General features: G+C 41.9%; 2 protein-coding genes across 2 annotated transcripts in view; one reads left to right on the top strand and one right to left on the bottom strand.

The window, feature by feature from the left end:
• The window catches only part of plekhg2 (pleckstrin homology domain containing, family G (with RhoGef domain) member 2), a 42,302-nt gene extending 27,991 nt beyond the window's left edge, over window positions 1-14,311 (bottom strand). Inside the window, exons 1-5 of the mRNA XM_036001117.1 lie at window positions 14,229-14,311; window positions 6,788-6,929; window positions 2,931-2,964; window positions 2,658-2,750; window positions 1,284-1,385 (exon numbers count right to left, since the gene is read on the bottom strand). Of these exons, the coding sequence (XP_035857010.1) occupies window positions 1,284-1,385; window positions 2,658-2,750; window positions 2,931-2,964; window positions 6,788-6,929; window positions 14,229-14,311 (454 nt within the window). The remainder of the gene's footprint in view (window positions 1-1,283; window positions 1,386-2,657; window positions 2,751-2,930; window positions 2,965-6,787; window positions 6,930-14,228) is intronic.
• Window positions 14,312-15,401: 1,090 nt separating this feature from the next.
• LOC116067130 (NLR family CARD domain-containing protein 3-like) overlaps window positions 15,402-16,753 on the top strand; it is a 39,003-nt gene continuing 37,651 nt past the window's right edge. The window contains exon 1 of the mRNA XM_036001614.1: window positions 15,402-15,598. The gene's annotated coding sequence lies outside the window, so the exon portion shown is untranslated. The remainder of the gene's footprint in view (window positions 15,599-16,753) is intronic.

Below are 16,753 nucleotides of genomic sequence, written 5' to 3'. Positions count from 1 at the left end.
TCCTTCATTGAAAGAAGAGCAAAAAAACGGCACTAGAGGCTTTTCTCGGAGGAAAATATGTGTTTGCTCTTCTCCTGACTGGTTTCGGCAAGAGTTTGATATATCGTTGATCTGATTGATTTGGCCCGTCTATCACCAACATAGGTAGTGACAGACAGATGGTTTATCCAATCAGCTAACCAGTATTTTCGCCCCTTCCCAAAAGTTCTCCAACGGAAAGTTCCCAGATGGATATGCAGAGCAAATCCATCTGGCGGAGTCAGGTTAGCAGTTAACCATAGTCCTCATAAACCCACCAGAGGTTAGAACGCCAACACAAAGACAGAGGAAGGGGACGGACATCCGGCCTAAATGAGGGACATCGGCAGAATTTCTGGCGGCACCGGAGCAATCACGGAGGTTGAATTTCGTCGATATATAGACTAATTGGCTGATAAGTGCCTTCTGCACCTATAGCTATAGCTATATAGTATAGTAGATAGTAGATAGCATAGTATGTACTATATACTATAGTCGGAGCAGGCCCCCTTTTAACCCACATGTATGAGGCTGATAACAACTGATAACGACCAATGACCATAACTAGGGATGCACCAAATCCAGATTTTTGGGGTTCGGCCGAATACCGAATCCACTGGTTAAGATTCTGCAGAATCCAAAACCGAATACCGAATCCTCCTCCCGTCCTCAGTCCATTAACTCAGTAAACACATTAATGAAGTAAACAGTGACCGTCCTTCCTCTGCCGTGCCTGAAGTTGCTGCATTTTGGCTGCTGTCTGTAGATTCCTTCACGCACAACTTGTATTCTTTCGGATGTTCCATACCAAATGTTGTAACAGCGGTGATGTTGTGTATTGTTAGGGTCCTTGCCACCACGAGACAAATCGGCATTGCAGATTGAACATGTAACTGGATTTGAATGGCCTTCTTTTGACTGAAAGTACTGCCAAACTACACTTTTTCTGCTCACGAGTTCCATTTTCACTTCCTCACAGCCTACTGCATTGAATGCTCCACCTACGTAAACACCTCCCCGTAATCAACGGCGCCGTCATTATGTCGAACAGCGTAGGGTTCGGTTCGGTGGAAAAAAATTCTAACATTCGGCAGAAACCCAACCCCGTCAAAAAGCCCAATATTCAGCCCAATCAGAAGCCCAATTCTGGATTCGGTGCATCCCTGAAGCTAACGTTTCAAACAGTTGCCGTAGATGTTTCCGTCCTTCGTGTTGCTGTGATATAATGTGGACTCTTTCTGCGATACATGAGCCATCCCGTCTACCTGACTGTCTCCTGGTGCGTCTGTACGGCAGGTTTCCCTCCAGCAGCAGTGGAAGACTCTTCCTGGACTTCTCAGGTGTGTACAGCAGCAGCTCTGGAGGCTCTGGACAGACAGACAGAGCAACGAGACCCTGAATAACTGGAAGGAAGTCAGTCTCTGAACATATGTGCTTGTCTGTCACACACACTTTATTTCATTTATATTCAAATTAACCCTTGTGGCGTCTTCCCTGTCGACCAACATGCAACTTTTTGTTTTTCTGGGTCAAAATATAAAAAAATATTCCAACGTTTTGGTGTCTTTTTCAACACTTTTTTCAAAGTTTCTGTCAATATTTTTCGGCGCTTTTTTAACGTTCTTTTTTCTGTTTTAAAAAGATTTTTGTTTAGTTTTTTGTCACTTTTTTAAGTTTTTTGTCACTTTTTCTAAGTTTTTTATCACTTTTTCTGATGTTTTTGTCACTTTTTCCAAGATTTTTGTCACTATTTCTGATATTTTTGACATTTTTTCCAAGTTTTTATCACTTTTCCTGACGTTTTTGAAAATTATCCCAACATTTTTGTCACTTTTTCTGATGTTTTTGACATTTTTTCCAAGTTTTTTTTCACTTTTCCAAGTTTTTTTTCACTTTTCCAAATTTTTTGTCACTTTTTCCAAGTTTTTGGTCACTTTTTCAAGTTTTTTGTCACTTTCCAATTTTTTAGTCACTTTTTCAAGTTTTTTTTTTGTCACTTTTTCAAGTTTTTTGTCACTTTTTCCAAATTTTTGTCACTTTTCTTGATGTTTTTGACATTTTTTTCCTACGTTTATCAACGTTCTTTCATACATTTTTCTTTACATGCTATAACATTGAATAAAACACCCAAATTCAATGAAAGTAGTGAACTGATCAGTTATTTAACTTGTGAAGAGGGTTGTACGTTATTTATCCACGTTATTTTGTTTTAAAATTTAGTTGAAAGAAACCCAAATTTCTGATGTAGAAACTTTTTGAAAATGGGTCAAATTTCACCCGATGACAACATGAGGGATAAAGTAATAGAAGTAATTTCCTCAAACAGCTGCTCACTGTAGTTTTTAAATCTAACAAACTGGGGAGCAGATAGTGACTTTGCTGGCGGATGACTCCGCATTTGGTGATCCAGTGAATATTTGTGGAGACAGTACGATGTGTGTGGGATTGAGTCAGAATAAACAGTGTGTGTGTTCATGGTGATGAAGAAACAAGTCACCCAGAGCAACGGTTTGACACATTGATGTGATTTTAGGATTTATGAGGCACACACACAGAGACACACACACACACACACACACACACACACACACACACACACAGACAGAGAAGAAGGAGGAGAAGAGACGACTAACCCTGACCTGATTGGCGTCTGCCTCTGTGGTAGCCGCGGCTATCGTCCAATCGCGGCGATGCACACGACTTCTTCAGGTTGTCCGGGTCGAACTGAGGAGCTGAGAGACAGGAAGTCATGTGACCACATCGACACATGCTAGAACACGCTATTGAGGGTTGATTTAGATCTGTAGAACTTCTGGTGAAATTTGTTCGAACAGAGCTGGCAAGAAGGCTAATCTTTTTTACAGCGAAACGCTGACAGAAATGGAGTGGGTGTGCGAGTGTGCTTGACTCACATTGACAGAAGTTGTCTCCCAGGACCTGCCTCGCCTGCAAAGAATGATAACTGATTCAGTAATCATTGAGGCAGAAAATACTCTTAAACTTAAGGAGGACTCGATAACAAACAGAATGATAAATGGTGTGCGGTTAATACCTAACAACGATAAGAAGAACTTTGCTATTTCCCAGCAGAGAGCGTCTGTTTAACAGTCTGTGTGGTAACTTTATGGCACGTGTTTGTTTGACAAAGATAGATAGATAGATAGATAGATAGGTAGATAGGTAGGTAGGTAGGTAGGTAGATAGGTAGAGATAGATAGATAGATAGATAGGTAGATAGATAGATAGATAGATAGATAGATAGATAGATAGATAGATAGATAGATAGGTAGGTAGATAGATAGGTAGGTAGGTAGATAGGTAGGTAGGTAGAGATAGGTAGGTAGGTAGAGATAGGTAGGTATGTAGATAGATAGGTAGGTAGATAGATAGGTAGGTATGTAGATAGATAGGTAGGTAGAGATAGGTAGGTAGGTAGATAGGTAAAGATAGGTAGGTAGGTAGGTATGTAGGTAGGTAGGTAGGTAGATAGTTAGATAGATAGATAGATAGATAGATAGATAGATAGGTAGATAGATAGATAGATAGATAGATAGGTAGGTAGGTAGGTAGATAGATAGATAGATAGATAGATAGATAGATAGGTAGATAGATAGGTAGGTAGGTAGATAGATAGGTATGTAGGTAGGTATGTAGATAGATAGGTAGGTAGAGATAGGTAGGTAGGTAGATAGATAGATAGGTAGATAGATAGATAGATAGATAGATATGTAGGTAGGTAGGTAGGTAGATAGATAGATAGATAGATAGATAGATAGATAGATAGATAGATAGATAATATATCATATCAGTAAAAATATCAGACACACAGCACACATACAGAGTAAACATTAACTAATAGGAAACAATATACATGAAATAATAATAGAATACTCCATGAGCAATTTTTAAAATATATACAATTTGGAAATAAAATGTACAACTGTTTCAATAGATATAAAGTTAATGTGCAAGTTGGGGAGTAAAAATGTAGAACTGTTTGACTAGTAATGATAGGATGTAGATAAACCTATTGTGCAAGGTTGTGCAAGGTGCATTCAGTGCAGTTGCGATGTATATGAGTATGAGTATATGTATATGAGTATGAGGTCAATGTAACATTTTGAATAATCTAATCTGATATAATTTTAAAAGGCTAACTGTACGACCACACCGCCGCCGACTTGAGCAGCAAAGAAGCTCTGGCTGCCCGGTCAAGGACGCTTGTCCAAAAGTCCGGGGAAGCTGTTTGAGGCTTTGGCCGCTCTGACGTAGCAGCTTTCTATGTTCATCACGGAAAAAGATCAAGCAGCCACTGCACGGCCAATACACTGACACTAGAAACCTTTTATAAATGACATATATAATGACAGAATGTGTATTGGTTGTTGGTCGCAGCGGTGTCTGTTAGCAGTTAGCTCGCTCGTTAGCCGCTGAACCGCAGCAGCGTGCAGGCAGAGTGAGCAGCCGCCAGCTGTTGATCCGTGCAGGACTTCACCGTGAGCGGACTGTTTAGAGACCATGTGACCGGCAGGTAACGTTAACTGGTCCCTATACGCAAATATCATAAATGATAGGGAACCCAGCAACGGCCATGATGAGCTTCTCCTCCTTTTTCTCTGAACTAATGTTTTGATAGGAACCAAAGTTGACATCGTATGTTTCTCTGGAATCAGCCAGCGTGAAGGACGTCTATATTCTGATTGGATCTACTTTCAACTTTCTGATTGACGCTTTGGTTGCTCAAAACGCCGAAAACGCGACGCCGACAGATTTGCCGCTCCTTGCAGCTGAGAGAAGCAGCTTCCATTGAAAATTAATGACTTCCGGTATCTTTAGAAGATCAAGTCGGCAGCGGTGTGGACGTACAGTAACTGAGAAAACATTGGAGAACCCTTTTGCAATTATGTAAGCACATAATGTATTCTGAAAACTGCTGCCCTGGTTAAAAAAAACCATGCAACTGATCTCAGCTGGTATTCTGTCTGTAATGGAGTGGAATGGACATTTCTAAGGGTGTTTTCACACCTGCAGTTCGTTTGCTTTGGACCGAATTTGCCCTTGGTTTCCCACCTGGAAAAATCCAAGCGTACCAAAATGCACCATTACAAATCACGCAAGAACGTCCAGCTCTCTCATTGGTCGGATGTGTCTGGGGGGCGGGAGCAAGAAAATAAATACAGGAAGAAGGTCCTGTGTTCTGGTCTAGTGGTCAAACCAGCTCATTTCATTAAAATGATCAGACTTTGTTTCGCGAGAGACGTTACTACGTCTGCTCTGGTCACCGAGACTTCGCTCTGCTCTGCCGGCGTCTGTCTCCAACTTTAGCGGCAGCTGGTTTGACCACAGAGACACGAGTGACAGACGGCGAGCTTGGCTACAGTCTATTTCTGTGATAGAGACACTGCAAGCTGCTACAGTTTGCTGCTCTGCTGCATCGCAGATTGCTAAACACACCTGACTACAGGAGACATCAGCTCAGACTGGAGGACACACCTGACTACAGGAGACATCAGCTCAGACTGCTGAACACACCTGACTACAGGAGACATCAGCTCAGACTGGAGGACACACCTGACTACAGGAGACATCAGCTCAGACTGCTGAACACACCTGACTACAGGAGACATCAGCTCAGACTGCTGAACACACCTGACTACAGGAGACATCAGCTCAGACTGCTGAACACACCTGACTACAGGAGACATCAGCTCAGACTGCTGAACACACCTGACTACAGGAGACATCAGCTCAGACTGGAGGACACACCTGACTACAGGAGACATCAGCTCAGACTGCTGAACACACCTGACTACAGGAGACATCAGCTCAGACTGGAGGACACACCTGACTACAGGAGACATCAGCTCAGACTGGAGGACACACCTGACTACAGGAGACATCAGCTCAGACTGCTGAACACACCTGACTACAGGAGACATCAGCTCAGACTGGAGGACACACCTGACTACAGGAGACATCAGCTCAGACTGGAGGACACACCTGACTACAGGAGACATCAGCTCAGACTGCTGAACACACCTGACTACAGGAGACATCAGCTCAGACTGGAGGACACACCTGACTACAGGAGACACACTCCCTACGCGGAGTTTCACCCTTTCATACTACTCGCTATGGCGTCAATTCACACGCAATCGCAAAGTAATGTAGGTCAATGGAGGCCAAACGGCGTTGATAAACACGCTAAAAAGCGAGTGCATCTTGATAACACGCCAATAATGGCATACCAATTGGCGTGTCATACATACGCCACTTCATGAGATCAGTCTGAAGTATGCCTTGGTTTTTACATTTTACTGTATTGTTTAATAAGTGCACCTTTGCATTTTTATATTATATTACTTTGTCTGATCTGACGTTGATTCCTATTTTGAGCACAAAGGTAGACAGATGTGGAGTGGATAGATGTGTGACTTCACTCGGTATGTATTAGTTAAGGTTTTGATGTAACAGTCCTCCCTCTGATGGATCCAGGTTCAGAGTTTTTAAGGAGTTAGTGTGAGCAACCAGCAGGTGGCAGCAGAGACCAGCAGGAGACTCCTGGTGTCTGTGTCCAGTCCTCCCACTATAACCATTTTATCCAAAGTGACTTACAATTGCTATATGTCAGAGGCCACACGCCTCTGGAGGGAAGTGGCTTGCTCAGGGACACACTGGTTGATGTATCGCAGTGGGAATCGAACCCCGATCTCCCACACCAAACCCACAACCTTTAATAAAGGGTTTGAAGTGTGTAATCTTGAAGTACCTTCTGTGGGAGAGAAGCGGGATGGTTTTCTACAATCAGTCTCTTGAGGTAGTGGACCCACAGCCTCTTCTCCTCCTGGTTCTTCGTCTGCAGCAACAACACATGCAGAAAACATGCAGAAAACAGACACCGTAGGAAATATCTTTAAGCTGTAATTATGACCCTTTCATTTAGAAATATACTGAACAAAATTATAAACGCAACTCTTTTGTTGTTGCACCCATTTTTCAGGAGCTGAACTCAAAGATCTGAGACTTTTTCTAGTACAAAAGGCTTATTTCTCTCAAATATTGTTCACTAATCTGTCTAAATCTGTTAGTGAGCACTTCTCCTTTGCCGAGATGATCCATCCACCTCACAGGTGTGGCATATCAAGATGCTGATTAGACAGCATGATTACTGCACAGGTGTGACTTAGGCTGGCCACAATAAAAGACCACTCTAAAATGTGCAGATTTAGTGTATTGGGGGGTCCGGGAGGTACCAGTATCTGGGGTTAGGGTTAGGGTTCATCCGTGAAGAGAACACCTCTCCAAAGTGCCCACTCAAGTTGGTTACGACGACAAACTGCAGTCAGGTCGAGAGAGAGAGAGAGAGGGACAGCGACAGAGAGAGAGAAAGACAGAAAGAGAGAGAGAGAGAGAGAGAGAGAGACAGAGAGAGACAGAGGGAGAGGGAGAAAGAGAGAAAGAGAGAGAGACAGAGAGAGAGAGACAGAGAGAGAGACAGAGAGAGAGAGACAGAGAGAGTGAGAAAAGAGAGAGAGAGAGAGAGAGAGAGAGAGAGAGAGAGAGGGGGAGGGAGACAGCGAGAGAGAGAGACAGAGAGAGAGAGAGACGAGAGAATGAGAAAAAGAGAGAGAGAGAGAGAGAGGGTTTCCAGTAGAGCTGGGGGTAAACGATTATTTATTAAACGATTAATCGGGCAATTATTTTATCGATTAGTCGACTAATCTAACGACTAATTGGACGATTAATATAACGATTATTTTTCTGTTGCTCGATTAATAAAAACCATAATGTATCTCAAATAAATACCAAAAAATTCTTAATAATATATTTTATTAAACAATTTGCACAGCAAAAAATCTTCTGCTTTACACAAAATAAAATAATTATTTTACTGTTATACAAAATGAAAGGCCAGCCTGTTTACTCTTTTACAGTACCAACATAACTCTCTTGTTCAAAAAAATCAAGTTGTAGTGCAAAAAAGAAAAACACTGCAGTGCAGAGTACAGACATTCCTTGGATTGTTTAACACAACATAACAGTCCCAACATAAAACCTGATGCATAATCAAACTCACTCTCTTAACTGCTATTCTGTAGGTTTACATGCTAATGCAGCTGTGCACTTTGGTGGTGCTAGGCTAACCAACGCATCTTAGCTCTCTGTGCAGTTTGTTCGTGCTAGGTTAGTAGCTAACGTTCACGTTAGCTAACGTTAGCTACTATAGATAGCTGTGTTCTGCAGCCGTAAGCTAGCTACCATTCAAGCCAACATTAGATGATAACTAACGTTAGCAAAACACAGCTGCCTAGGCGCCAGTAGCTAGCTAACGTTAACGTTAGCTACTAACCTAGCACGAACAAACTGCACGGAGAGCTAAGATAGTTAGCTAGCACCACCTAAGTGCGCAGGCTACACAACACACTACACAAACATGAAATTAATTTAGCTAACGTTAGTACTTGGGACTATATTTTAAGTATTCCCAGACCCTCGATGATTAAGGGCGAGCTGTTTTTTTAGGACTTTTTCTTTTCATGAGGCTTTTTGCAGGGCTTTGTTGGGAATTCTGTGAGGAGGTTGCTGTTTCCTGCAATGTTTTGGTCTCCCACATGTGTGTGTGGCGAAGCGTCGACGCAAAAATACTAGAGGTCGACCGATAGTGGATTTTACCGATAGCTAGGTTGGGCCGTATTTGCCGATAACCGATTAATCGACCGATAGTATTTATATCTTATACAGTTGACAAAATACATACATTGTTTCAAAAAAAGTCCAGACGCTTTTGCCAATAATCAAAATAATAATGTCATATTTATTGATATTACACCCACGGCAATGCTACACAACAGTTCTCCTACATATTTGGCGTCATCCAGTGCAAAAATAAAGATAATGAGCATTATAATTCATATAAAGGACAAACAATCTCAAAACAGTGACGCCATTCTTCTCTGTAGAACGGTTTAGAACGGTAACAGACGATCTACAGAGGGATCTATCTTTCCCACTTTATACTATATATATATTTGTTCTCGCTTGGATGCCCATATAAGGCGTAATGTGTGACGGGCCTGCCTTCCCATTGGTTGAAAACATAAATAAAGGCATCATGGGAGATCCCCTTGTCGGTAGCACCTACTGTCTATGGTTAGCACGGAGTTAGCGGCAGAAATGACCGAAAACGTGATGAATTATGGACATCAAGTGGATAAATCTTGCATGTAACAGTTTGGATTTAATGCTCAACAACCCCGAAAAAAGGTACAAGTTCCAGGCTGGATAGAAAATCACCTGTAAAGGCTAGAAAGACACCAAAGACACCCCCGTGACGGCTAACTCGTTAGCTTTTAGCTGCAGCCATCAGTAAGTCTCTACGTTTAACTGTTATTAAATGATCTAGATATGAATCAGAGGTGCCATTTGGGATCGTGGACGATCCTTTAGGGTTCTGATTCTGACATTTGGGTCGGACTTGCGTTTATTTTTGTCAGTGTTTTAACCGCTGGAGGTACGTTAGCCTACTGCTAATGTTTAGCGTCATCTCAGCCTCGAAAGCAAACAAATATACTGTTGTGCTGTTCTTTCTCTACTAATGCAGCATCTATTCAACAAATTAATATGAACTGTATACATACCTTTTTGCTGTCGATGCTTTAAACGATCATCTGATGTCGGCCTTCTCCGTGCAGCATGTTCTCTCCGTGCAGCGCGCAGTAACACGTGTCGAAAATAAACAACACCAGGCATCAGTGATAGTTTTTATTTCACCTCTAGAGGCCGCTATTGTAACGCATGATGCCAGCAGACCCTTCTCAGCTCTCGCGTACTGTGTAATGAATGACAGCGCGCGCCGCTCCAGCAACGGACGCAACCATCGGTATGGATTTTTGCCGATAACGATAGTTCCACCAATCAACTATCGGTGCCGATTAATCGGCAAAACCGATGAATCGGTCGACCTCTAAAAAATACGACGTCGACGTCGATGCGTCGACGTCATCGACGCGTCGCTGCAGGCCTAGTTTCCAGGGGCCTCATGTATGAACGTTGCTACGCTGGTTTTCACCGACACTTTGTGATGTATGTGAGAACTGACGTGAGAATGTGCGGGCCGTCCGCAAAGTCTTTTCTGGCTCCGTAACGTGGCGAATTCTAACTGAAAAGTGCCGAAAATCACCAAAGATTACAAAATAAAGTTTCCACTACAGTTACTGGCATACGTCTGTGACGTTGTCTATGAAGAAACATAATTATATCTGCTGATACTCCATAAAAGTTTGATCATATTATGTGGAAAATGTTTCACATCTTTCCCACTATCCACTAAGGGTGCTCCGATCAGGGTTTTTGGGGCCGATCACCGATCACCGGGTCTATTTGAAACCTTCTATTTATCATGTCATATTTATCATATATTAATTTTAATATTCTTAACAACAATGCATAAGTATTAAAATTAACAGAAGATAATGTATTGTGAATTGTCAACGGTTTACTTTTATTGACAGGAAACATTCCACTTCCTCTGTTAGAAACACACCTTAAACAGCTTAGAGCTGAACATAGAGCTAAAGCCTTATTCAGAATAAATTACTAAACCACTGTCAGTGTGTCTTCAGTGTGTCTTTAGTGTGTTCTGAGCAGGTTGGGGCCACTTACATCTTTTACCAGCCACTTTTTCCAGAATTCAAATTTATAAAAGAGAGTGCACTATCATATTTTGAATTGCTTTATTAAATTATGTTTTATTATTAATACATATTTTATTAATATAATGTATTTATTATGTGTCAGTAGCTTGTTGATCTTTACGTTGTAAGTTAATATCCTATCCTGGCCTGGGACACACATTCATACGGTTTGATAAAGGACTTATTTGTCTTTAACTTATCATTGATTTTACAATAATGAGTGTAGCTCATGGATGTATTAAGTGTAGCTGTCCTCAATTTAGGTCATCCTGTACGTCTCATCTCCGGTTTTTCCTGCATCCACCGTGTGTGTGTGTGTGTGTGTGTGTGTGTGTGTGTGTGTGTGTGTGTGTGTGTGTGTGTGTGTGTGTGTGTGTGTGTGTGTGTTAGGGCTGAACGATTAATTGCATTTTCGATAATATCGCAATATGTTAAAACGCGATTTCCTAATCGCAAAGGCTGCAATTTGATGACATGACTCACGAGAGCAATCAGTCTGCACTCCGTAGAGAAAGCATCAACTAGCACGCTAACGCTACGCCGTACTTTAGCTGATTTCTGTCATTCAAACAACTCTGAGTTGTAGTTTAAAACTTTTACAGCCATTTTAATAAAATGAAGGGTTTTATTCGGGCTTGAGTCTATACATGCAGTTAATGGATACAGACACGCAGAACTGAAGGCTCGGTTAGCAACTAGCTCTGATTAGCGGTTAGCTCCGGTTAGCGGTTAGCTCCGTTATAAAGATATGAGTGGAGGAGCTGCCACTGAGAGGGGTAACAACCAGACTCTGATAAATGACGTTCGGGGAGCTTTCACAGCAGCGCGGCCGCGGTGTTTCAACAGTTTTATTAGTACAGTTAATCCCACGGCAAGAACACCAGCAACTAGCTAACGTAACGATAGCCTCTCTGAACAAGAACACCAGCAACATGCTAACGTAACGATAGCCTCTCTGAACAAGAACACCAGCAACTAGCTAACGTAACGATAGCCTCTCTGAACAAGAACACCAGCAACTAGCTAACGTAACGATAGCCTCTCTGAACAAGAACACCAGCAACTAGCTAACGTAACGATAGCCTCTCTGAACAAGTGCACACGGCAGCACGCAACTAAACGAGGAGGAGGGGCTGGAGGCATCTCCTCTCTGTGCACTGTAAAAAATTACGTGTGTGTGTGTGTGTGTGTGTGTATAGATATATACTATATTTTTACTTATTTAACTGTCTAGTGTGTAATTGTGTGTTCATACTATACATTATTATATTATTCTTTGTTGAATAATACAGAAGACAAAGAGCTTGAAAAAATAATCGAATCGCAATAGTTGGGGAAAAAATTGCAATTGGATTATTTTCAAAAATCGTTCAGCCCTTGTGTGTGTGTGTGTGTGTGTGTGTGTGTGTGTGTGTGTGTGTGTGTGTGTGTGTGTGTGTGTGTGTGTCGTCAGTCGTGGGGTAGAACTGAGCAGCAGAGAGCCAACAGATTTAAAACAGCAGCAGCTTTCAAGCGACATCGTTACAGTCTACATTGACGTTAAAATGTAAACAGGTTGGCAGGACGGTCTGAAATGTTGTGCACGGTCTTTCGCTGTACGTTTTGTCAATGCGCCACTTGTTTGAAAAGTACCTTCTCTTTTTCTTTACTTCGCCCTCAACAGCTTGTACATCCATAGCTACTGTTGACTCCGCGGCGGGCCTCTTAACACCGGGGATATGTCGCCACATTTTTTAACAGATAATTTTCCTTTCGTCCGTACCTCAGCTCAGCTAGCTAGCTAGCTAGTTACACGGCGGCGTCCCGGACTAGCGCTGAAAACTAGCTACTCGACTGGTCAAAGCCCCGTCTGTGAACGGTTTCATTTCCTGTAAGTTCTTCACAATAAAAGTCCTCCGTTATTTTCGTATTTGAATGTTTTTATTATGAAGCAGCAAAATCCGGAAATGTTAGGGATTCATTAGCAGTAACGTAACGTGATTCCTATAAGCATTGTGCATTGTTACTTAGCAACAGCATTCTTTGACAAAATCTGGTTGGTGTGTAACTTAGCTTAGCTGCGTATAGAACATTTTCTCACGAGTAGTGCGTCATCTGATCGGCCTTTATGGAGACCACCGATCAAACTATTTAAAGCCTTTATCGGCCGATAACGATCGGTTCCCGATCAATCGGAGCACCCTTACTATCTACTGTTTAATTCTCAGGCTACTTAACCTCTGTTAAACATGAGGACGGGAAATAAATGATAAATCCACTTAGAAAATACTTTCAGTCATCCTCTGTATTTCCCAGAGATGAAATATCTTACTGGCAACAGAAAGATCAGCACGGAAAATGCAATAGTGTCTGAGAGTCTTTAGTTGCTGAGGCTCAGACATCCATGGTGCACAGGAGGGGGGACGCACGGATCCATCTCCCCAGGAACACACGCTGTGTCGGGGGGCTAACTCATGTGATGTGTAACTGATCCCGTGGATGATTGTAGACTATTAAGTGAACAAGGTGTACCCGGTCCACCAAACACTGGGCCGTCTCGACTGTCTTAATTCTGCCCATATTTCTGTTACTGTAGTCCTATTTACTATTTCATTATTTCATCCATGCGTGGTGCAGCGGATCAGCTGCCGTGGAGACGCTGGCCTCACTAACCTCTCCTCCTCTGAGTCTGGTCTCCCTCGCGCTGGACTCAGTTTCTCTGAGCGTACTAACACTTAGAAAATAAATGGCATTACATTAGTGGCTTCAAGCTGCTGTTGTGTGTACCGTATTTTCCGGACTATAAGTCACACTTTTTTTCATACTTTGGCTGGTCCTGCGACTTATAGTCAGGTGCGACTTATATATCAAAATATTTATAATTTCACGTTTTTAAATGTTATTTCATGCTGAAAACATTATCGTCTAAAGCCGCCAGAGGGCGCTCTAGGCTTCTGACGACTAAATGCTGCTCCTAAAGACAACTGAGAAAGAAAAGAAACTGCAGGTGACTGCCGGTAGTAAAATATGCAGCCGAAAACGGTAATCGAGCAGCAGAAAGAAAGTTTGGAGTGAGAGAGAAACTTGTGAGGGACTGGCGAAAAGGTGACTCTTACTGCAATGAAGACAACAAAGAAAGCTAGTCGCGCGCTGAAAGCAAGATGGCCAGAGCTGGAGGAACGAGTCCACAGATGTAGATGCACGTCAACGCTGCAGTTACGTCTCCACGCCCTGGTAGTTGTTCTGTATTCTGTTGTATAGTTGAATAACTGTTGATGTGTTACGTTAACATACCGGACACCTACCGTATTCAGCCCCTTGTTCTGTGTGCTGTTGTGTAGTTGAATAACTTGCCTTTCCAGATTAAATGTCTGTTCTTGATCTTGGATTTTGTGAAATCAATTTCTAAATAAATGCGACTTATAGTCCAGTGCGACTTATATATGTTTTTTTCCTCTTCATGACGCATTTTTTGACTGATGCGACTTATACTCCGGAGCGACTTATAGTCCGAAAAATACGGTAGTTTGGACTGACTGAGTTGTTCTGTATCTGGTGTGGTGCTGCCACCGTTCTCTTGATCTCCACTTCAATATAGACTTTTTCTTTATTTGTGCCATGGTTCGGTGCGTTCACCGCCCGGTCACCACTGGTATGAAAGCTGAGCAGTCTTTCATACATGAGGCCCCTGGTGTTTGTGTTGGAGTTGGTTCTTCAAAATGAACTAGTACAGATGAGATTTTAGGCCTGCTATTATTTTCCATGTGGCTGTTATTACAGGTGTCAGATCTATAATGTTTGTAATCTGAAGTTGTAAGGGACTTCTGAAACTTAAAGAGTCCAGTGTTCACCATCAAACTGTGTAGAAAAGAAGCTTTCACACAAATGTCCACCTCAAATTGTTGGGCAACCATTTTAAATATTTGGTTAAAGTAAAGCATTCTGGGAAATGGAGTCATGTTCCATCATGTTCCACAAAATTACAATTACAGTAAATCAAAGTTAACTATTAGTTCTGTGACTAGAGCTTTTAACATTAACTGCTGGGGAAACATTTCCTGTTAATGTAATCTGTTCAAGTAGTTCAGACTAATATTCATAGAATATGTAATGTAATCCTAAATTCCAATTCTTGAATTTGAATTTAAATTTATGTCAAAACAGGATCTAGAATTAAAATTTAATTTGAATTAAAGGAAGAATTGCAATTCAAAGAAATTCATGTACATACTTTCAGTGAAGTGTTTAACAATGAAGCTTTACAATATATGTCAGATATGATTACACACACACACACACACACACACACACACACACACACACACACACACACACACACACACACACACACACACACACACACACACACACAAACAGAGACACATAGAGCCCCGTACCATGCAGACTGATCCAGGGTCAGTCCCTGTCCTGTCACTGCAGGCCTCTCATGTTTATACATCCCTCAGTACATTCATGTGGATTTCTTATCTAGTTCTTATCTCTATCTATCTCTATCTCTATATCTATCTCTATCTCTCTATCTCTCTATCTCTCTATCTCTCTATCTATCTCTCTATCTCTCTATCTCTCTATCTATCTCTCTATCTCTCTCTCTCTCTATCTATCTATCTATCTATCTATCTATCTGTCTATCTATCTCTCTATCTATCTATCTATCTATCTATCTATCTATCTATCTATCTTTTTCAGATATTGGAACACCCCTTAAGATGGCTGTGGGTATGTGCTGAGGGGAAGTGAAAGAGATGTTGAACCACTAATGTAACGCAGCGCCAGGCTCATGAGAAAAGGGAGGAAACCCTGAAAGTGAAAGAGTTCAGTCAGTTGAGACTCCATTTTGAGTGGAGAGAACAGAGCAGGAGGAGGACACTGAAGGCTGAGGCAGGGTGAGTGGTAATCAACATTTATTATGTTACTGTTAGCTTTCAGCACTGACTTCATGTAGGGCCTGATGGAATCTGTCTTATAGCTTTTTAAATTCTCTATTTCATGATTCCCTCCATGACAACTGACTGAGTGCTGGCTGGTTTTATATCCTACTGTATACTGTAGGTGTTTCTCAATGTCAAGGATCCTTCCTTGGTAGGACTAGTCCTTCCAAGGAAGGATCCTTCAGAGGCTAGGCCAGGCTCCTCCTGAGCATTCGGAGAACACGTACAATGGAACAGACTAGAGAGTGCACGTCATTGCATCATTACGTCAGTGAAAAAACCCGCCTTCGGCGCTGCGATTCAACAGTGGACAGAAATGGATGTGCTACTGATTAGTTTGCTGTTCAGCATCTTTGCTGAGATGGAGATGGAGATGATGAGGGAGCATCGGCGTCAGGCTGCCCGCAGGAGGAGGAGGCTGATTTGTCGCCACCTCTGCCACCAAAGACGTGGGATGGTAAGTGACGTTAAAACATGAATAAAGGGTGAATAAGTAACGTTACACAGAGCCTATAGGCTAGCCTAGCTCCTGATTCAGCATTTTTTTTTTTTTTACAACCGCTATGTTATGTCAATACATTTTAAAACTCATGAGAGTTAACGTTATTTGTCGTCACCGGTATGGAGAAAAATCTTAAATGCCATAGTAGCGTGTGCTTATACTTTACTATTACTTACTACTTTACTTAAGGTTACTATTATACTATTAGCTTTGCTGTTTTACGGTTGTAACGTAACATTAAGTGTGACTGGTAACGTTTTAGCTTTTAAAACAACTGCAGTGGTAACATATGTGATCAACAAAAAAAAGGCTATATAAAGTAAAAATGATAAGGTGAACCGATGCTGATAATGAACCAGTTAAAGGGAACAGGTTTAAATCCCCCCCTCTGCAAATCAGTTTTGAGCCGATATGTTTAATAGTTTAACAACAAAAAAACTGAAGTCATACATAAAACTTCCTCTATTCTTCATGTTGCACAGGCTCGGCATTACTGTGCCATTAATGCCACAGTACCGGTGCTGCAGAGGTACTACGGCGGTGAGGACACCCGCCCTGACTTCAGGCTGGGCAGAGAGGCCATGCAGCAGCTCATGGTGGCCCTGAAC

The sequence above is a fragment of the Sander lucioperca genome, chromosome 5 (genome assembly GCF_008315115.2).
Source record: "Sander lucioperca isolate FBNREF2018 chromosome 5, SLUC_FBN_1.2, whole genome shotgun sequence".
Lineage (NCBI taxonomy): Eukaryota > Metazoa > Chordata > Actinopteri > Perciformes > Percidae > Sander > Sander lucioperca.
The sequence above is the reverse complement of the archived record's forward strand: the minus strand, read 5'-3'. Positions and strand labels throughout refer to the sequence as shown.